This window comes from Gopherus evgoodei, chromosome 1 (assembly GCF_007399415.2).
Source record: "Gopherus evgoodei ecotype Sinaloan lineage chromosome 1, rGopEvg1_v1.p, whole genome shotgun sequence".
Lineage (NCBI taxonomy): Eukaryota > Metazoa > Chordata > Testudines > Testudinidae > Gopherus > Gopherus evgoodei.
In genome coordinates, this window is record NC_044322.1 from 302,941,293 (window position 1) to 302,964,873 (window position 23,581).

General features: G+C 41.5%; 1 protein-coding gene across 1 annotated transcript in view; it reads right to left on the reverse strand.

Moving 5' to 3' along the window:
- LEMD3 (LEM domain containing 3) overlaps positions 1 to 23,581 on the reverse strand; it is a 75,656-nt gene that overhangs the window by 15,555 nt on the left and 36,520 nt on the right. The window contains exons 2-6 of the mRNA XM_030548810.1: positions 13,401 to 13,438; positions 6,371 to 6,437; positions 5,277 to 5,344; positions 2,995 to 3,074; positions 2,770 to 2,915 (exon numbers count right to left, since the gene is read on the reverse strand). Coding sequence (XP_030404670.1) covers positions 2,770 to 2,915; positions 2,995 to 3,074; positions 5,277 to 5,344; positions 6,371 to 6,437; positions 13,401 to 13,438 — 399 coding nt within the window. The remainder of the gene's footprint in view (positions 1 to 2,769; positions 2,916 to 2,994; positions 3,075 to 5,276; positions 5,345 to 6,370; positions 6,438 to 13,400; positions 13,439 to 23,581) is intronic.

Here is a 23,581-nt window from a genome sequence, read left to right on the forward strand (position 1 = left end):
AAGGTTTCACATAAACTGAAGGTTCAGAGATGATATTGGCTTGACAGCCTGTGGAACTTTAAAAAGCACACACTTAGCAGCTTTTGGACTCTACCTATTGGCTACAGGCAAGCATTTGGGAGTAGAGGCAGGATGTTTGTAAATGGGAAAGTTTCATTTCTCATAAAACGTGGACTGCTTCAACTCAGTAGTGTTTCTTGCTGTGAAGTACTGTATGCATTTCTACAGATGAAAATCATTCTGATCCTAACTAGACTGTCTATCTCCATAGAGGTGACAAATCTTCAGGCTTGGCAATAGTGCAGCCTCCACAGTTTGGATCAGATGTCACTGGTACTGCTGCAGAGCAGGGAGCCCTTCGTAGCCCCACTGTGACAAACCACTTCCCTCACTCCCATGACAGCGGAGCTACAGTGGGCCAGTAACAGCCTATCCCTGCAGACACGAAGTGTGGGAAAGACGGAGGGCCTGATGGGGCAGAGCAGAGACTCCCGGCCAGGATGACAAGTTCCAGGCAGCAAGGGAGACCATCCCACTGCTGAACGGCTCCATCCCCAGGCACAAGCCAATCAGCTGTGGGGTGGTCTCCCCTGCAGCTGGAGCTCATCCTCCTCCTCATAGTCCTGGCCAAGGGTTTGTTCTGCCATGCCAGGACCACAGCCTTGCCTATTCCCTGCAGGTGTAAGGTATGGGCATCACTGGCTCTGCAGCTATGCAGGCAGCCCTCCGTAGCTCTGCAGTCATGGCCCTGCTAACTCACTCACCAGGCCAGGAGTGCGGGAGCCATCCCCAGACAAGGAACAGTTCAGCAGCATCTGGCAATCAAGATATCCTCCTTGCGGTCCCAGCCAGGAGTCTCTGCTCCACCAGGACCGTAGTCTCCCTCGCACCTTGTGCTCTGGTGTCTTGGGACCCTCAGTTATTCAAGGAATCCCCTGCAGCCCTGCTGCTATTGCTGGGAGACCCCTGAAGCCCCACTTCCAGCACTGCCCTACACCTAACCTCAACCCTACGACCCCCTTTATTTCCAACAACTGTAAAAATAGTTAAAAACAAACAAACATTGATAAATATCAAAACTGGGGGAAAATATCAAATTCTGCCAAGCCTACAGGTCCTTCCCTGCTTCAGTTCCAGACAGAAATGTCTGGTATTCTAGTTATCACACGTAACATGTTCAATTCAGAATTTGACCCAGGTTCTTCCCCACTGGACGTCTCACCTGTCAGGAAATTAATCTTACTTTCATTAACAATCTTGTCAAACATTCCAATGTGCATAAAGGAGATAGGGGGTAGGAGAGAAAAAGGAAAACAAGGTGCCACACTTTTCTCAATGATGAAACTGTGAATTCTCTGCTCAAGAAGTCATCTCTTGAAGCAGACAATTACTGATTTGTATCAAATTTTGGGGGGAAATGTTTAGTGAGAAGATTATGGATGGAAATTTCTGATGATTTCTGGAGTTCTGATTCCTCTTCCCCTTTATCCTAGTATGGGAGAGGCATTGCATTGGTCAGTGATCTCTTAGCAATGAAGAAACAGTGTCAAAGGAAATTATTTTGGTTCTTCCAGCCATTTTTGATACACTGTTCATGACATCTTTTTTGATTCATGTGCAGTCCACACAGGAATCAGTCAGTGTCTCTTGAGTGGTTCCATCCCTTTTTAGCAAAGGATCTGAGAGGCTATTATTAGCAATGCCATCCAAAGTTCTATCCAGGCAAGTCAGAGAACATTAGGGGCTACTCATTCAGCAGGATTTCTCAGGAAGAATGTTAAAATTGTGGCCAGTAGTCTGCATCTGAGTTTAAGGCTCTGATTTTGGCTTATTAAATCATAAATAGTTTGGGATTCAGTTACTAAAGAAAATCTCTTTTCCATGCAAAATTACTGCTGATGATATAAGCAGTGACAATTGAGCAAGAGCCCTGTCAGTTTAAACAGGAGGGCATCAGAGTGGCATTTTATATTAATGATTCATTACACTAAACCATGTTCTGCCTCAAACTGTTATAGCCCAGATTTGTTGATAAGGAGCATGCAATGGGTTGGTAAGTGAACTCACAGTTATTCTATTGTGGGATAAATTTTAGTGAGGATGGTCTTGACTAGGCAGTGAATTTGTTTGTACAGTAGATTGTATTATTTTTGTATTAATCATTGCATCGCACCTTGAGTCAGTGACTGGTGCTCCATACAGAAAAATAAACGTTAAAGACCTATTTTTCTACCCCTAAGTCAAACCTGGTTGTGATTGGGGTGTTGATTGAAGAATATCTGATCTACAGGTAACAGCTTTAATTAACAAAGGTTCAAACAAGTGCTACTGTACAGGATAGGTTTTATTTTCAGTGCTTTCTACAGAAATAATACGCAGGTACTCTGGAATTTCTACTCTATCTCCCCTCCTCCATCAACCCCTACATAGAATGTTTTTTAAGGCTATGCTATTTTTATTAATTAGTTTTCATTATTACTGTCCATAAAAGTTTAAACAAATTGGTGCCCCCAGGATAACAAAAAATGAAATTTCCCCTTCCTATAAATGTTTATAAAACAAACTGTATACGACTTCTACCAAAAATTTCAGATGTTACAGGCCAGTCACATCAATTTATTACTTCAATTAAACCGTAAGCCAATTCACTCCACACAAAGAAACACGACAGTTGACAGAATTAAAAGGCAAACATTGCCAGACCCTGTCCCCACCCACACACTTAAATGGAAATTATAACCAGTAAAAGGCTGAATTTAAATAACTTACCCAAAAGCAATATTGATAATCTGTGAGTTACAGTAATAAATGCTCGGCGAAAACGACATCTGAAAGACATCTGTGGTCTAGTAGATTCCAGGTACTTCACATCAGTTACATTATTTAATTCCTCACTGGGGTCACTACCAATACACCTATTTTAAAACATTTAACAGTGTTAGGGCTAAATTCACTTATTGCAAAAATAAAAGCCTATGAAATAAAATCACTTACTTTATGCCAACATCTTCCCCCCTACTCATAATCCATTGTAGCGCTGTGTTAAGTACTTTTTCATACTCTGGACCTAAACTCTGTCAAAAACAAGTCGTAGCAGTGAAATGTTTCTTTAATATACCAGAATAAATCATGTAACACTAATACATAAGTTTATATAATACCATATAAGAAGGATTAGCAGCCAATACTGATTATTTTTTATATAAAGTTTCAACAATGCACACAAAGGGACACCAAATATATGCAGATTATATGCAACTTTGAGACTAAAAATTAAATCCCTTGAATTGAAAGATTTGAGAGGTGTGCCACTCCCAATTTTAAGGAGTTATGAATTGCAACATTCAGCAATAGTCACTAGGGGGAGCTCAGCATTCTGTAAAATTAAAACCAAAACGAGATATGAACCTAGATAAAGAACTTATCCTAGAAGATAAATTGCAAAAAAAAGTTGATTACATTTTAAATGCATAATATACTATCAACATTTTAATTAATCCTTCCTTTCCTAGCTTACTAATGTTTCTACCATAAAAATCATTTCACATCATCTGTTGTAGGATAAAGCCTCCATTACTTTTTGGCAGGTAAGCTCCACAATTCACCTTTAAATATCCTTTGCATAACCAGACCGAAGCTGAAACACAGATTAAGGACTCTACTTCCCAGAAAAATGTAAACTGAAAAAAGATTTTACAGTAGATCTTATTCTATCACCTAAGGATCAAACTGATATAAAACTGTCCTAAAATTAGAGGACAAAAGTTAATGTGTGAACTTATTTTCCCACGAAGAATGAAAGTACTGAGTAGCTTCTAATGTGCTGAATGTGTTGCATCGCTTTAAAATTCTGACACTGCACACAATTAGTGAAGTGCTGCACATCAGATGTTATATTTATATTCCAGTTACAGGATGGGAGAGTTTCAAGAGTAAATGAAACTTGTATTTTAAAAAATGACAAATGTGTATACCAATTTACAGCCTCTCACATTTACAGATTTGAAATCTCATCACCATAACAAATGTCTTTACTTCCCCTCTGCTAAAATCCTCTACTATGCATTTCATCTCTCACCTTTACTATTAACACCTTTTTCTACAGCCCCCTCAAAAGGCTACACCCAGCTCTGCATACCAATAGATGCAGAATGTTGCTATCCATCTTCGCCCATCATTCAGAAGTGCAACCAGCACCACCTCCACTCCTTCCCATTAATTTTTGGGATCCTGTTCAAATTTTCCCTTTGTTCACAGTACAGATAATTTTTGCCAAGTAGTTAACATTTTGTTTAGCTGTTAAAATGAGAATACAAAAAAAAATTCTTCAAATACCATATTCTTTGGTTTAAAAAACAAAAAAAAGATTAAAATGAGTAGCAACTTAATAGTATTTTTGTTCCAATTGGGAGCAAGAGGAAGAATGAAATAAAAAACTCTCCTTTCAGAAGGTTCCAAATGCGTCACTTTGATTTGAACACTCTCTCATGGAGGTGGTTGAAAAATACAGACTTGACACTTCAAAAGAAAGTAGATTTTTTTGTACTTTACTCCATTTTTCAACTAGCTCTACTGTTATGCTTTTCCCCTTATCTATTAGGAAAGGCAAATATAGGTGGGGTTTCCTAAGAGACTATTGCCTGAAGGTCCTGTCAAAGGGCCTCATGCTCTTACTGCTGTTGGCGAGTACATATCCAGTAAACTTAAGAGACCATTCTCTTCTCACTGAAAAAAGGAGGATCACTTTTGCTACTTCTTTGCCTCCAGGCAACTGAAAACAGAATGAAGACACAGAATAGCAAAATGCTACTGTCTATTGAATTCTGACCTGTCCTTTTACACTTTTATAATTCACAAGGTTACAGCAAAATTTGTGCTTATAAAGCAACATCTCCATTCAATTTTAAAATCTACGTTCTCTTAAGATTTTATATGATATCTGGGGTGTTCTGGCTCATTTCATGAAACAGGAAAAGGTTAAAACATGTAACAAGCAACTTTACTTTCTACATTTACACTCACATTCACAGAAGAAATTCTGTAGTTTAATGAAACCGTCTTTTCCCTTTCCCCAAAAAATAAAAACCATAAGGGCTTTGTGTGAAAGATATGTTCATTTCCTGTGAAATACAAAAAGTGATGTGCAGTAAGTAGTTAAATTTTAATTATACTGCTACACTGAATGTGAAACCAGCTTTTTAAAAACAAATGGTAATGTTAATTTGTACAAACTTTAAAAGAAAAATAATGAAAAAATACCTTTTCCAATTGCTTACTTTTAAATATGCAGCTGTCTCCTGGACGGAAAGATTTCTCTGTATAGAGTTGCCACAGTCATGGTCTCCTAGTAAAATTAAATTTTTATTTATTTTGATCTATTTATTACTTTGTTATATAAACTAAAAAGCCTGCAAGTACAAACGTACACAGTTAATGCAATCTACATAAGCACAAAATAGTTGGAGGCACTAAGTATTTAAAATAAGAACGTTGAAGAGAGAGACTTCTGGATGCTTTTCTCCCCAAACATCTGATTGCCACAACTATGAACTGTGATGCTACAAATATGATTAGAACTTCAGGTACTAAACAAAAAGCAGGAGCAGCAGCATGTTTTTGGGCATTCCCCAGGTGTAAACACATTTGTAATGGGTGCATAGACAATATTCCTAACTTCAGATACAAAAATGATGCATGCATACAAATATTATAATCATATTCAATAAATCACAACCTTTCCAACGATATCTCGCATGACCTATCTTGCATAAAATACATCTTAGTTCTGCCATAATCATATCATAAGCATATCTCCATATGAAGTGTCACACCCCCTTTCACAGTATTCTACAAAGACTGAGTTCCCCTATGACCACATCCCAGGTTTCTTCCTAAAGTATCTTCTGAATTTCATCTGAATGAAGTCATTTACCTATCAGTTTTCTTTCCCAACCCACATAATTGCAACTTGGAGACCACCTGCCATACTCTAGATATCGGAAGGGTGCTAGCCTTCTATCTAGATAGGACTTAATCATTTTGTAAATCTCATAGATGGCTCATTTTGTTTGCAGACAGATCTAAAGGTTCTGCTGTTTCTACCCAAAGACTATCAAAATAGATTTTAGGGTGTGTTATAGCTTGTGGAAAGACAGGTTATGTGATTTAGAACTCGGACTCGTAAACTCCCTATTCGCAGTATATGAATAACTCCCAGTGATTTCAACAGAGGTAAGTAATTTGTATCCTGCAGCCAAGAATTTGAGCCCCAGGGATTTTATCTATTGCCACAAACACAGCCAGCATATATATTTAGTTGCAATGATAAACTATTATTCTCTTATAGTCAATATTAATTTTAACAACATACCTGCTACTTGTGCCAATCTATCATGAAGTTTATATAAGCTGTTCATCATGAGACTTTTTTCATTTGCCTGGAATTAAAAAAGCTGGGTAACATCAAGACAATTTACAACTTTACAACAGAAATTAATTTTTCATCTACGCAGAACCTAAAGCTATTTATAGTAAAACAGTATTTTATCTACAGAATTAGGTAAGATAGCCAAATAGTGCTTTGTGCATTACAAAGACAGTATAGGCAACTGATTTTACATTTATCTGTACCCATTCAAGGTATAATCTTTTACTGAGCAAGTTCAAGCTAGTTCTTGGAGACAGAGAGGAAAATTATAGGAAACAGATTGAAAATTTAGGTGGTTGCACTGTTCTCTCTAATGCAGTATTAAAACAATGCCCTGGAATGGGCTTAATAGGTATTAAAAACTTGGAGGTGCTAACTTTCAAAAAAAAATTTAAACAAAGCCCCTGGATATTTGTTCTTATTAAAGGTCCTATGACCCTTTAGGCAGAACAAGGTACGTTAACCATCCTAGCTGTATTTCTATTCAACTATGTTCTATCCATGGGAAATTCAGGCCAAAATTAGACTTTTGGAAACGCCAAACACAAAAACTCTTTACACTATCGACCCTCAAACTTGACTCACTGTGCATGAAAGAAAAGCTGTGGGCTTGGCTACACTGGAGAGTTGCAGCGCTGGTGGTGGGGTTGCAGCGCTGCAACTTACTCACCCGTCCACACTTGCAAGGCACATACAGCACTGCATCTCCCTGGCTGCAGCGCTGGCTGCACTACAGCTCTGCCTGGGGTATAACGATTGCAGCGCTGGTGATGCAGCGCTGCTCCGCCAGCGTGGCCACCAAAAGAGCTGTAATTGGCCTCCAGAGGTATCCCAGAATGCCTGTTCAGCCACTCCCAACAGCGCTGCAAATGATGCAAATGTAGCCACGCTGCAGCGCTGGTAGCTGTCAGTGTGGCCACATTGCAGCACTTTCCCTACGCAGCTGTACGAAGACAGCTGTAACTCCCAGGGCTGTACAGCTGCAAGTGTAGCCACACCCTGTAGCATCTAAAGTGTAAAGGTGGGAGGAAGACAATTCTATACAGGCAGAATGATCTTATGGACAAAACAGAGGAATAGGAGTCAGGAATAGAGAATAACGCAAATTGAGTAGTGAATTATTCTATCTCCGGTTACTACAATTATGCCCAATTTGTGTGACCTTAGGCTAATCACTTAACATCTGACTCAATATTTCTACCTATACAATGGTGTTAATATGGCCTTTGCAGGAGTTTTATATGGTTTAGTTATTATTAGTGCTTGTAAAGTGCTTTGCAATTCTCAGATAGAAAGCACTCTTTAAAGTGCAAAACGTTTAACTGTATGTAGTAACTAAACACTTTTCGAAAACATTCTTGGAGCATATGACTTGTATTATTTACTTCACCACCACAGTATTTTCAATTTAACAATTAGCTCAGGCATATGAGGTTCGAGTAGCAGCAGGAAGACTAGTTTTTGTATTCTTCATTCTCAGTTTCTTAAATCTGAATTAGTTTAATGAAGGAAAAATACATTCAGATACTTATATTTGTTTCTCCTACTTCAGATCCAAAGCTCTGCATCTAGGTGATTAGACAGATACATCCACTAGTTCGATAGATTAAATTTTTTTTAAGCCAGTAGTGCATAGACATATCCACACATTTTGAAAAGTTTCAATCTCACCCCTAAAATAGATAAACTGATAGATCCTTCATGTCAGACCAGTAGTTAACATCTCTCCACTAATAAAATTTTGCAAGAGTTGTAGTGTTTACCCTTGGGTCTAGGCCAGATTCCAGCATGGAGTATATGCAGAAAGTCTACTTAAGTTCCTGCAGTTTACAGTGAAATCATCATTTGCATCCAAAATGGGGGGAAAGTATGTAACTTTCTGGAATTTTGCCACAGAAGTGGCTGCACTTCAACAGTTTGTGTTGCGTTGCATCTCGCCACAGAAATGGATGGATTTGAGCAGTTTGGACCACATAGCCTTTTGATCCCTCAGGATTAAAGATGTTCTACTAGGATGATTTACTTGTCAGTAGCTGCATATATTATGTCTATACATCTCCATTTGCAAGATGTAAACTATGCTATTAGCTCTGAACTGTTCAGGAAAAAAAGCATTTATTAGGGTCAACCAAGTTCTCCTGTGTAGTCTGAACTCTCAGAACCAGCTAAATAAAAGGGATCCAAAGTCCCAAGCAGTTGCATTTCACTATGATAAAACAAAAGATACAGAAGACTCCAAAGACATAGGGAAGAAGTAGAGTATATTGCTTCTATAAAACTAAACAGCTACCAATAAGTAACTTTTCTTTCTTCTACAATGGTTACCTCAGAGAGGAAACCACTTCTCTCCCTGTGACATACAGCTGCAGTTGCAGTCCATGAAGGCCTCTGAGCTGAAGCTCCTTTGGCGTGGGGGGGACAGGAGAGGGTGTAATAGTGCTCTGTTATGGCCCCAGGCATTTCCTTCCCCAGATACGTAGCAGCCCAAGTTTTAAGACTGGAGATTGTCAAACTTCCTAGAGAATATTTTCTGGAAAACAAATTTTGTAAGTCTTCAGGGTGTGCCACAATGCACACCTCTTCATGGATCATGGGTAGGGCAGGGTGTAGGGCTCGAGATTGTGCATGTGGTTAATTTCAGTTACATTTATGTTGTTGCTATAGGTGAAAATGATGGATTTATTTTAATTTGTTAAAAAAATGTTAAGTGTACCCACAATAACGGATTGGGGTTCTTTTATTACACTCTGTATACACCTAAATAATCTCACAAACATTTTATCAGTAGGCCCCTAGGAGAACAAGTGAAGAGTAATTAAACGAAGACTGAAGACCTATTTATTTCCCTAAATATGCATGACACTGAGATGCCAAATAAGATATGGAAGGCCTAGCATTGTCAGTTGTAATGGAGATTTTGTTCAGTATCTTGTTAAAGAAATCCATTTTCACTGCAGCATGCATTAAGAAGCACTCTGTACCAAAGAAAGTTTATCAATGCTTGAAGTAACGAAGGTATGAACAGAAAAGTTGAGAATTTCATTGTTACTGGAGCTCTTAAATATAGTTGCAGTGCAAGATTCCTACAGACAGCAGCATCAGATGTCTAAACTAAAAATCACATTTAGTTCAGAAAAGAGAAGACTGATTAGTTTTACATAATCTGCAAGGGTTGAATAACTTGTTGGTTTTATTTAACAACCACAAACTAAATGTAAAACTTCAAGGGTCAAGGAATGATTGTTATCAAACTGTGTTTATGACGAGAAAGTGGAACTATTCAAGACAACTGATACTAGAAAGTTAAAATACTTCTCTTCATTGACTAAACATCTGAACAATTCAGCATTCACGGGCCATGCTGGCAACATAATAATGCACTAGACATTCAGACGTAACTGGGATCTGACAGCTAGAAAACATGTAATGATTCAAGAACCACACAGGATCAAATACCAGATTTCAAAAAGTTCTCTCTCAGCCACCTGGTGATGGAGATTGTCAACTTCCTAGAGAATATTTTATGGAAAACCAAGCTTTTTTATTTCATTTCTCAGATGGAAAATAGTGAACACAAAACAAAGATCAACTTGCTAATGAAGTTTGGCAAGCTTAGAACACACTGTTCAATTCTTTTGTTTCTATGGGGAAAAGAAGACATCCATAGCTTTGTAGATGATCTCATGCTCAAGGTACTTGTGAGAATTGTTTTCATGAATCAACTTAATGTCTCACGATAACAATCAATTGACAAATCATGTGGATTAGAAGGCAGTATGGAGGGGAACTGGAGAGCCTAACGCTTCTGGTTAATGAACAATCCACAGCAATTCTACTCCACATTAGAAGGAAACTGACAAGATTTCCAGAAGGAAAGGGGAAAGCCTAAGGGACAGGATGACAAACTGAAAACAGATTCCTGGGTTGCCTGTCAAATCTGGTGCCCAAGAGACTATAATGTCAAAAGAATCATCTCTCTTCCTCCAGTGCTTATGGGCCTTTCTACTGGACTCCTTATAAGAAGACATTCTGAGTTGAAAGACAATATCCTGCAATATGAGGCCCGTATTTCCAAGAAGATTCTGTCAGAGACCTGGTTGCCAACTTCATGTTACAACATACAGACACCTGAGTGGGTCCACCACAGAAATTGTTGCCCCAATTCTCTAGCTGAAGAAGTCAGTATCATGATGGAAGAGAACCAAAGTGGAACAGAGGACACAATGAAGAAAGGAGAGCAGCAGAATACGGACCCTGGACTTCAGAAAAGCAGACTGACTCCCTCAGGGAACTGATAGGTAGGATCCCCTGGGAGAACAACATGAGGGAGGAAAGAGTCCAGGAGAGCCGGCTGTATTTAAAGAATTCTTCTTGAGGTTGCAGGAACAAACCATCCTGATGTGTAGAAAGAATAGTAAATATGGCAGGCGACCAGCTTGGCTTAACAGTGAAATCCTTGTTGATCTTAAACACAAAAAAGCAGCTTACAAGAAGTGGAAGACTGGACAAAAGACCAGGGAGGAGTATAAAATATTGCTCAGGCATGCAGGAGTGAAATCAGGAAGGCCAAATCACATTTGGAGTTGCAGCTAATAAAAGATGTTAAGAGTAACAAGAAGGGTTTCTTCAGGTATGTTAGCAACAAGAAAAAATTAAAGGAAAATTTGGGCCCCTTACTGAATGAGGGAGGCAACCTAGTGACAGAGGAAGTGGAAAAAGCTAATGTACTCAATGCTTTTTTTTGCCCCCGCCTTCACTAACAAGATCAGCTCCCAGACTACTGCACTGGACAGCACAGCATGGGGAAGAGGTGAACAGCCTTCTATGGAGAAAGAAGTGGTTCGGGACTGTTTAGAAAAGCTGGACGAGCACAAGTCCATGGGGCTGGATGCGCTACATCCGAGGGTGCTAAAGGATTTGGCAGATGTGACTGCAGAGCCATTGGCCATTATCTTTGAAAACTCATGGTGATCCGGGGAGGTCCTGGATGACTGGAAAAAGACTAATGTAGTGCCCATCTTTAAAAAGGGAAGGAGGAGGGCCCGGAGAACTACAGGCTAGTCAGCCTCAGTCCCTGGAAAAATCATGGAGCAAGTCCTCAAGGAATCAATTCTGAAGCACTTAGAGGAGAGAAAAGTGATCAGAAACAATCACCAAGGGCATGTCATGCTTGACTAACCTAATTGCCTTCTATGACGAGATAACTGGGTCTGTGGATGAGGTGAAAATGGTAGATGTGTTATTCCATGACTTTAGCAAAACTTTTGATACGGTCTCCCATAGTATTCTTGCTGGTAAGTTAAAGTAGTATGGGCTGGACGAATGGACTATAAGGTGGGTAGAGAGCTGGCTAGATCGTCGGGCTCAACGGATAGTGATCAATGGCTCCATGTCTAGTTGGCAGTCAGTATCAAGCGGAGTGCCCCATGGGTCGGTCCTGGGGCCAGTTTTGTTCAATATCTTCATTAATGATCTGGAGGATGGCGTGGACTGCACCCTCAGCAAGTTTGCAGATGACACTAAACTGGGAGGAGTGGTAGATACGCTGGAGGGTAGAGATAGGATACAGAGCGACCTAGACAAATTAGAGGATTGGGCCAAAAGAAATCTGATGAGGTCCAACAAGGACAAGTGCACTTAGAACAGAAGACTCCCATGCACTGCTACAGACTAGGGACCAAGTAGCTAGGCAGCAGTTCTGCAGAACGGGACCTAGGGGTTACAGTGGACAAGAAGCTGGATATGACAGTGTGCCCTTGTTGCCAAGAAGGCTAATGGCATTTTGGGCTGTATAAGTAGGGGCACTGCCAGAGCGAGGGATGTGATCATTCCCCTCTATTCAACATTGGTGAGGCATCATCTAGAATACTGTGTCCAGTTTGGGGCCCCACATTACAAGAAGAAAAATTGGAAAGAGTCCAGCGGAGGGCAACAAAAATGATTAAGGGGCTGGACCACATGACTTACGAGGAGAGGCTGAGGGAACCGGGATTGTTTAGTCTGCAGAAGAGAAGAATATGGGGGGATCTGATAGCTGCTTTCAGCTACCTGAAAGGGGTTCCAAAGAGGATCGATCTGGACCGTTCTCAGTGGTAGCAGATGACAGAACAAGGAGTAATGGTCTCAAGTTGCAGTGGGGGAGGTTTAGGTTGAATATTAGGAAAAACTTTTTCACCAGGAGGTTGGTGAAGCACTGGAATGGGTTACCTAGGGAGGCGCTGGAATCTCCTTCCTTAGGAGTCTTTAAGGTCAGGCTTGACAAAGCCCTGGCTGAGATTATTTAGTTGGGGATTGGTCCTGCTTTGAGCAGGGGGTTGGACTAGATGACCTCCTGAGGTCCCTTCTAACCCTGATATTCTATGATTCTATGACAAATTCTCTTTGGTGAAATCCACCTCATGAACCAAGATCAAGGAGTTTCTTCAGAAGTAGGAGCCATTCATTCTCCTGATATTTCATATAGGTTATTTTTTTCTAACTTTAAAACACTATTCAAGTCAGTTTTGGGTTTTGTAGAATTAAGCTTAAAAACCTGAAGACTAATCCAATTCTTTCCAGGATTTTACAAATGCAAACACTGCAGGATTTTTCTATGTTAAAGCAATCTGACTGTAAGACAAGGTTGAGATATATAAATCAAGTTTTACTGCTCAAGATTTTTAAAAATTAAGACAGTATAGGGAAGAGTAAATTAATTTTTTACATTATTTCAATTGTATTTGTTTTAGGTGTAATATTACTAGCATTTTTAAGCTAATCATGGTTAAAGTTCCTAGGTCTTGCAGTAGCCATTTTCAACATAACAGTAGCTTACTTAATTTTCTCATTGTCCTGTATGACACAGTGACCTCTGCTAGAAGCATGACATACATTCCAAAATTTCATGCACCTTAACAGTTCTTGATGTTTGCACTGACTTCATACAAATATCTAACAACATAAATCACAATGTATTGTAATCATATTTACTTACTTTTATTTCTTCAAGCTGCTCACTGAAGGGATTTTTAACTATTAAGGGTAAAAAAAAGAATGTCATTAGTTCACTCATTGTTTGGCTTGTACATGGTAATAAAATATATCATTATAGTCTCTTAGCACATAAAAATTTATAGTGTATAAAGGTAATTACATAGATATTTTTAGGGAAAAAATCATGTATCTATAAATTTATGCTAAATGAGAATCAGACAGCTACAGCAGCAGTTTATTGGACTAATGCAAATTCTGCGTTATCCCAGTATTTAGGAGCTATAATTAGCCATACAGCTATTTAAATAGTTGTCAACAACCACCTCAACATGAATATAAACAAAGAGTAGATTAGCAAACCCCAAAAAAACTTCAAAAGTAATTCAACTATTACATTTAAATAACGGAATTTTTAGGAGCTAGACATTTTCATAGCATACAATGTAATCAATGCAAACTTATTTCAACACATTTTTATTCAATGAAAACTCCTGCATGACAACATCATACCCCTCAAAAGCACTTCTTTCTTTGAGAGAGACTACTCTGAGTGATTCTCAAATGAATAGGGAAATACAGGTCTGCTTACAATAGCAAGTAACCTATTTTTGACAGAATAAATTTCCACAGTTCATTTAAACTACAGTTAATCTGTTTTCCCTGGCTACAGTGAATGACTTTGGAGCCAGAAGAAACTGATTTTAGACAAATTATAACTGGAAATAAAGTGCAATTTTTTAATATGGAACATTCAAAGGATGTGGAGGATTCCCCATCACTTGAAATCTTTAAAGAGTCCAAAGTATAAAACAGGATTACTCAGGCGTGTAAACTGCAACATTTGTGCTTTTTTAAAATGCAACATCACTTTGCTTCAAAATCTAAATATTCCTTTAAAAGAAAATGAAATCTCTAGACCTTCCGTTTGCAAAGAACTTCAGAAACATTAGCCAAACATTAATTGATGGAACCCTTTCCACTTAGATCGGCAGACACCTTGAACCTTTTCTGGAATTTGTGAACTGCCCTCATTCATACTTGAAGTCCAATGGTAATTTCAAATGTGAAAGTTAGCTATTTTACTACTGATCATTTTGGTAAAAACAGAGTGTTAATGTTCTCTGTCATTGTCTGATGTTGTGACAAATTAAATTGAGAGTATAGTGGGGCATCTAGCTCCACTCAAGGGTTTCTGGACCAAGGAACAAGAAATTCAAACCCCTTATGACTGAAACTTAAAGTGACTGCTGCTCCTGCCCAAGAGAGGAAGGATGGATGAACAAAAAAAAAAAAAAAAAAAAGAGAGAATGCATCAAAGTATAAAACTTAACTTAATATTAAAGTAAACACAACCACAGAATAATTTAGTGATTTAACTAGGGTTTGGGTCAATGAGGGGGGAAAAGGACAAGTGCTACATAATTTTATGCACTTCCCATAATTTAGGCCCTATTTGCTAGATGGGACATGAGGTCTTGACTAAGTATTTCCCCTTAGTAAAATCCACCTACTTTGGCTGTTTGTAAAATAGAAATTTCAGCACTGGCAGGAGCCTGTGAAAAAAAATGCAAGATTCTCCATACTCCAGTCTGCAATATTCCCATGTTTTTTAAGCCCCTCTTGCACAAAAACTGTCAATTGTTCCAAAGCATGCAATGATCAAAATGGATGAATTTAAATTAAGGTAATTTCATTGCCTCCAAATCTCTATGTCACTGTATTCCAGATTACACACAATGATGTAAATGTGACCCATCTTAATTCCTAGATGTATGACCTTGCATTTGGCTATATTAAAATGCCCAATTTAACAAGCAATTCTTTCCCCCTCATGTTTACCACTCCTCTAATGTGTCCTCTGCAAGTTTACCAGCAATGATTTTTATATTTTCTTTCAGATCATCCACAAGGATACTGAATACCATCAGGTCAAGTACAGACTGCAATATGCCATTAGCAACACCTTAGTGGATAATGATTCTTCTTTTACAATTACTTTTCACAATCTAGTAGTTAACCAGTAACCAGGTTTTAATTAATGTAATATGGACTACACAGATACTATAGAGCAGGGGTCAGCAGTTTTTGGCACGTGGCTTACCAAGGTAAGCACCCTTGCAGGTTGGGCCGGTTTGTTTACCTGCCGTGTCCACAGGTTCAGCTGATCGCGACTCCCACTGCCCTGCCCGCGGTTCGCCATTCCAGGCCAATGGGGGCTGCAGGAAGTGGCGCGGGCCGAGGGATGTGCTAGCCACCGCTTCCCACAGCCCCCATTGGCCTGGGACTGAGAACCATAGCCAGTGGGAGCCCTGTTATAGAGGGCTACATTTTTATCAGCATGCCATGCATGACAAGTCAAACACCTTACCGAAGTTTAAGCATTATGTCAACACAGTCAATTTAATCAACCAAACTCGTACTCTCATAAAAAGTGATCTGAAGTTCGGCTGACAAGACCAATTTTCCATATAACCTTGTTGATTGGCGTTCGTTACACTACCATCCCTTTAATTCTTTACTGATTACAACCCAAATCAGCCTTTTCATGATTTTGCACAGGATCTACATCAGGATAATCGACCTATAGTCAGCCATGTCATTCAGTTTACGGTTTTTAAAACAATTGAACAACATTAGCTTTGTCCCAGTGTTCCAATAACTGTTAAAAATCAATATTAGTGGTTCAAAGAGCTCCTTGGCTTTGCTTTTTTTTATTATTATTATTATTATTATTATTATTAAAGATTCTAGAATGCAAGTTATCTGGTCCTGATTACTTTAATAAATTTAACCTTATAATTACTGCTTAGCATCCTTCTAGTTACTAATGGAATAGAAATTATTTCCTTATCATACTGTTTCTCTCCAGATACAGAATAGAAATATTTAATACTTCTGTATCTTGTATCCTTCCCCTTAATCTCTGTACAAACCTTCCAGAAAGATCAGTAGGGATCTGCTGTGGATTGAAAAAAGTCCTTAATTTATATCCTGAGCCCTGGATTATAAACATAGTATCTGGCCTCTCCTCTCAAGTAATTTGACCCCTCTTCTCTAGGGCTATCCATTGGGGCAGGGACTGTCCACCAGTCTTTCCCCACACTAAGCTTATGGTTGATGCTTAATAATCAGTTTGTGCAGAATTACAAGCTTCTATCTTAATTATTTTTCTAATCTTACAGTTATGCAGATAACTTTACAGGGTGTGAATGCAATGGAAATTGCTGCATCATCTTCCTAAATCAGCTGACAGACCTAATGTCTCTGATTATGACAGCTATATACCCAACTGCAGCAGAGTAAGGTATCAAGAGTTTCACTTATCAGAGGGGTAGCCATGTTAATCTGGATCCGTAAAAGCAGCAAAGAGTCCTATGGCACCTTATAGACTAACAGACGTTTTGGAGCATGAGCTTTCATGGGTGAATACACGATGCATGTAGTGGAAATTTCCAGGGGCAGGTATACATATGCAGGCAAGCTAGAGATAATGAGATAGTTCAATCAGTAAGGATGAGGCCCTGTTCTAGCAGTTGAGGTGTGAAAACCAAGGGAGGAGAAACTGGTTCTGTAATTGGCAAGCCATTCACAGTCTTTGTTTAATCCTGAGCTGATGGTGTCAAATTTGCAGATGAACTGAAGCTCAGCAGTTTCTCTTTGAAGTCTGGTCCTGAAGATTTTTTGCTGCAGGATGGCCACCTTAAGGTCTGCTATAGTGTGGCCAGGGAGATTGAAGTATTTTCCTACAGGTTTTTGTATATTGCCATTCGTAATATCTGATTTGTCTCCGTTTATCCTTTTCCGTAGCGACTGTCCAGTTTGGCAGATGTACATAGCAGAGGGGCATTGCTGGCATATATTACATTGGTGGACGTGCAGGTGAATGAACCGGTGATGGTGTGGCTGATCTGGTTAGGTCCTACGATGGTGTCGCTGGTGTAGATATGTGGGCAGAGTTGGCATCGAGGTTTGTTGCATGGATTGGTTCCTGAGCTAGAGAGTTCCCATGGAGCGGTGTGCAGTTACTGGTGAGAATATGTTTCAGGTTGGCAGGTTGCCTGTGGGCGAGGACTGGCCTGCCACCCAAGGCCTGTGCAGTTTCCTGCGGAAACTACAATGCATTGGTGACCTTCCAGAAAACACCATCCTAACCACCATGGATGTAGAGGCTCTCTACACAAACATCCCACACAAAGATGGAATACAAGCTGTCAGGAACAGTATCCGTGATGATGCTACAGCACAACTGGCTGCTGAGCTCTGTGCCTTTATCCTCACACACAACTATTTCAAATTTGATGACAATATATATCTCCAGATCAGTGGCACAGCTATGGGCACCCGCATGGCCCCACAATATGCCAATATTTTTATGGCCGACACGGAACAACGCTTCCTCAGCTCTCGTCCACTCACGCCCCTTCTCTACCTACGCTATATTGATGACATCTTCATCATCTGGACTCATGGGAAGGAGTCTATGGAAAAATTCCACTACGATTTCAACAGCTTCCACCCCACCATCAACCTCAGCCTGGACCAATCTACACGGGAGGTCCACTTCCTAGACACCACGGTGCAAATAAGTGATGGTCACATTACCACCACCCTATACCGAAAACCTAACGACTGCTATGCCTACCTTCATGCCTCCAGCTTCCATCCCAGGCACATCACACGATCCATTGTCTACAGCCAAGCACTGAGGTACAACCGCATCTGCTCTAACCCCTCAGACAGAGACCAACGCCTACAAAATCTCCACCAAGCATTCTCAAAACTACAATACCCGCATGAGGAAATAAGGAAACAGATCAACAGAGCCAAACGTGTACCCAGAAGCCTCCTACTGCAAGACAAACCCAAGAAAGAAACCAACAGGACTCCACTGGCCATCACATACAGTCCCCAGCTAAAACCTCTCCAACGCATCATCAGGGATCTACAACCCATCCTGGACAATGATCCCACACTTTCACAGGCCTTAAGTGGCAGGCCAGTCTTCGCCCACAGGCAACCTGCCAACCTGAAACACATTCTCACCACTAACTGCACACTGCACCATAGGAACTCTAGCTCAGGAACCAATCCATGCAACAAACCTCGATGCCAACTCTGCCCACATATCTACACCAGCGACACCATCACAGGACCTAACCAGATCAGCCACACCATCACCGGTTCATTCACCTGCACGTCCACCAATGTAATATACGCCATCATATGCCAGCAATGCCCCTCTGCTATGTACATCGGCCAAACTGGACAGTCTCTACGGAAAAGGATAAATGGAGACAAATCAGATATTACGAATGGCAATATACAAAAACCTGTAGGAGAACACTTCAACCTCCCTGGCCACACTATAGCAGACCTTAAGGTGGCCATCCTGCAGCAAAAAATCTTCAGGACCAGACTTCAAAGAGAAACTGCTGAGCTTCAGTTCATCTGCAAATTTGACACCATCAGCTCAGGATTAAACAAAGACTCTGAATTGCTTTCCAATTACAAAACCAGTTTCTCCTCCCTTGGTTTTCACACCTCAACAACTGCTAGAACAGGGCCTCATCCTCCCTGATTGAACTACCTCATTATCTCTAGCTTGCCTGCATATATATACCTGCCCCTGGAAATTTCCACTACATGCATCTGACGAAGTGGGTATTCACCCACGAAAGCTCATGCTCCAAAACCTCTGTTAGTCTATAAGAGTTTCACTGTTTGAAACCCTATGGGTACTAGTGAAACTGATCAGAATCATATCAATTTTATTCTGCTACTGGGGAAATCAATCACCTGAAGCAGACAGAGATACAGGAGTTTACGTGTGTGTGAGGAACTCCCTGAGACACAGGCTGGGGAAAAGGATGAAGTAGCAGAGTTTATCCCAATACACTAAGTATTAGCCAACAGGTTCTGGGAAGAGGAGGGAAGGAGGAAAACCTCTCTCCTTCTTAGCAGCCAGGAGATGGGGCCTACAGATATATCAAATATTCAGCCAAATAAATGAAAAGTCTCTGAGCAGATCCAGGGACAACATTCTCATAGGAAATTCTATTTAGGATGGCATGGTCACTGCCCTGAAACTCTACTGGAGTCACCACACTTTAGTTCATTTCTCTAACTAGTAGGTATCTAGTAAGCCTTGGCTGGGAATCTAAGAAGGAACTGGGAGGCAGGGCCAGCCAGCAGACCACTGGTAACGTTTTCAAAAAAGTAACTTAAGCACTTTTGAAAATTTTACCCAATGGCAATTAATGTAAAGGAGGAAGATGAGATTTAAGTGGAGGCGGGGGGGAAAGGGGAAGAACAGGCTTGTAAAAAAGAGACTAGTCTAGACAGCTGTTATCAGAGGAATACAGCACAACAAGAATGTCAAGAATCCTTACATCAGAGAATTTGAATACATTAAAGGAGGAATAGGCTGAAAACATGAATTGCATTTCACTAGAAGTCCCTAAAAGGTTTAGGGCCTAAGAGAGACTGCTTCACTCCCTGTGGAGAGGAGATCAGCAGAGGCACCTGGCCTGGAGCCCCCTGGATATAAAGGAAGTAGCTGAAGACAAGGAATTCTCTGAGGGATTCTCAATTTTGGAACCAATACCCCAAGTCAGTATCAACTCAGAAACGTTAACCAAACAAGCATACTAAAAAGCCCATTTAAAAAAAATATATATATATATCAATCTACTGAAGAGGAATATGGGCTAAGGGATAGAGGGAGATTTAATGAATATCTATAAGCAATTTTTGTGTGTGTTTTTAAACTTATGGGATATATATTTAAAGCCTAAAATAATCATAAAAATATAAGTGCCTAATAAAAAGATCAAACTGTAGGCAAATTGCAGATGTTTATGAACATGAAAACGGAAGTCATAACTTTTTAGGTGATGAACCTCAATTATGGAACACACATTACAGGACCTTCCACATTCAGACGAAATGAAAAACTCCTCTCTGATTTGGCTTTTCCACCCAAGATCTTCAGACACATGAACACAACAAAATTATCTGAAAGAATATATTGAATGAGTGCTCCACAGGGTACATTTTCTTCCTCTCTGCACAGTAGTAAGAACACTGTTGATGCTCAAATAAAGTTAGGGCTTGGCTACATTGGAGAGCTGCAACGCTAGTGGTGGGTTTACAGTGCTGCAACTTACTCACCGTCCACACTTGCAAGGCACATACAGCGCTGCATCTCCTTGGCTGCAGCGCTGGTTGTAATCCTGCTCTGCCTCGGGTATAAGGATTGCAGTGCTGGTGATGCAGCGCTGCTCCGCAAGTGTGGCCACCAAAAGCACTGTAATTGGCCTCCGAGGTATTCGGAGGTATCCCAGAATGCCTGTTCAGCCACTCTGCTCATCAGTTTGCACTCTACTGCCCTGGCCTCAGGTGACCTGCCCTTCAAATGCCCCAGGAATTTTAAAAATCCCCTTCCTGTTTGCTCAGCCAGGTGTAGAGTGAAATCAATCAGTGAATCTTTCCAGGTGACTATGCCTCCATGTGCCAAACGAGCCCCAGCATGGAGCAATGGCAAGTTGATGGACCTCATCAGTGTTTGGGAGGAGGAAACTGTGCAGTTACAGCTGCGCTCCAGCTGTAGGAATTACGATACCTATGGGCAGATCAAGGGCCATGCTGGAAAGGGGCCATGACCGGGACGCGGTGCAGTACAGGGTTAAAGTAAAGGAGCTGCGGAGTGCCTATTTGCAAAGCCCGTGAGGGAAACCGCCGCTCTGGTGCTGCCCCCACGACCTGCCGTTTTTACAAGGAGCTGGACCCGACACTTGGGGGAGACCCCACTGCCAATCCGACGACCACGATGGACACTTCAGAGCAGGTGGGGGAGGAAACCGAGAGTGAGGGTACTGCGGTGGGGGGAGACACCCCGGAGTCCCAGGAGGCATGCAGCCAGGAGCTCTTCTCAAGCCAGGAGGAAGGTAGCCAGTCGCAGCAGCTGGAACTTGTTGGTGAAGGAGAAGCAGAGGAGCAGGTTCCCGGTAAGCAGATTTTATTTTCAGGATGGAAATGTTTCGGGAGAGGAGGGGGGGTTATGGCTGCATGCATGCATGCCTAGATGTGGAATAGCCCATTGATATGGTCTATCACGTCGCAGTAATAGGCCTCAGTAATCTCTTCAAAAGTTTCTGCCAGAGCGTGGGCAATGCGCTTGCGCAAGTTTATAGGGAGAGCCACTGTGGTCCTTGTCCCAGTCAGGCTAATGTGTCCGCGCCACTGTGCCGCGAAGAGTGGGGGGGACCATTGCTGCACACAGGCAAGCTGCATAGGGGCCAGGGTGGAATCCACATTGCTGTAGAAGACCCTCCCGCTCTTCCCAGATGACCCGCAGCAGCGAAATATCTTCCAGGATTAAGTCCTGTGGAAAATGTTGGGAGACTGTTCAGTGTTGGTGCCCCCTGCAGCATTTTGCTTTCCCCAACGAACAGAACCCCCTGCAGTGCCCTGACTAAATCACTCCCCCTTCCCAGGTGACCTACAGCAGCGAGATTCATTCCCCCTTCCCAGGTGACCCGCAGCAGCGAGATATCTTCCAGGATTAATTAACTCCTGCAATCATTCCCCCTCACTCACCATTTCTTCGCTGCTGTGGGTTCTGTGTGCTCTGTTTGGAATGTGGAAAGTATGCTAAAGTGAGACTGTAAACTCCTTCACTGTGATTATACACAATGCTGCCTCTGTTAAATGTTTCAATTTTTGTCTAACAGTGTCCTTGAATACTCGACTGGCCTTATCAGCGACTGCTCAGAGGCTACAAAACCTGAGGAAGAAGCCGCGAAAAAGCAAAGAAGACATGGTGAAAGCAGTTATGAATTAGTCTGCCAGAGAGAGTAAAAAACTGCAGGACTGGAGGGAAAAAATGCAGGACTGGAGGGAAAGAGAAAGCAGGAGAAAGGCAGTGGCTAAAAAGAAAAGCACGAAGCAGCTGATAAGCATCCGGGCGTGCCAAACGGACTGTATCCAGTCACTCGTAGCCATGCAGGCAGAGCACTACAGTGCTGCCCCCGCCCCCAGTCCCAAAGCTCTTTCCCTTGTGCCCCAATGTCAGCTCAAAACCCCTTTCTCCAGCATCCAGGTTCTTGCCATCACCAGCTGCCTCCAACACCTGTACGTTCACCTACCAGCCCTGAGAACTACGACCCTTACCCTCTGCACTCAACCCCCATCACCATGCAGCATTTTCATCCTGAAGTGCAGCAGTCATTGCACAGCACTCCAGACAGGACACAGTCAAACCTCTAACTGTACAGTTCACCACCCCACCCCCCTGCCCTTTTAGGTTTCCAAAATGTTGTGTGTCTGTCAATAAAGTTATTTTCTTTTCAATAAATGAATTCTTGGCTTTGAAAACAGTTTTTATTATTGCAGAAAGTGAAAGATACTATAGCCCAGGAAAAAACACAGGCAATGCAAATCATTGTAACCACTGCACTTCACTCCCGTGCAAGGCACCAAATATTACTGTTGGCTTTCAGCCTCAAATTCCTCCCTCAAGGCATCCCTAATCCTTGTAACCCTGTGCTGGCCCTCTCTAGTAGCCCTACTCTCTGGCTGTGCAAATTCAGCCTCCAAGTGTTGAACCTCGGAGGTCCATTCCTGACTGAATGTTTCACCCTTCCCTTCACAAATATTATGGAGGGTACAGCACGCGGATATAACTGCAGGGATGCTGCTTTCCCCCAAGTCTAGCTTCCCATACAGAGATCTCCAGCGCCCTTTTAAACGGCCAAAAGCACACTCCACACTCATTCTGCACCGGCTCGGCCTGTAGTTGAACCGGTCCTTGCTCCTGTCAAGCTTCCCTGTATACGGTTTCATGAGCCAAGGCATTAACGGGTAAGCGGGGGCTCCAAGGATCACAATGGGCATTTCGACGTCCCCTACTGTGATCTTCCGGTCTGGGGAAAAAAGTCCCGGCCTGCAGTTTCCTGAACAGGCCACTGTTCCGAAAGATGGGTGCATCATGCACCCATCTTTCCAGGCCAGCCTGTGTTAATGTCAATGAAATGCCCACAGTGATCCACAAGCGCCTGGAGAACCATAGAGAATTACTCCTTCAGATGCTAGGTGGGGTGGTGCCAGAATAGGAATATGCGTCCCAACTATCACCCCTCCACAGTTAGGGAAACCCATTTGTGCAAAGCCATCCACAATATC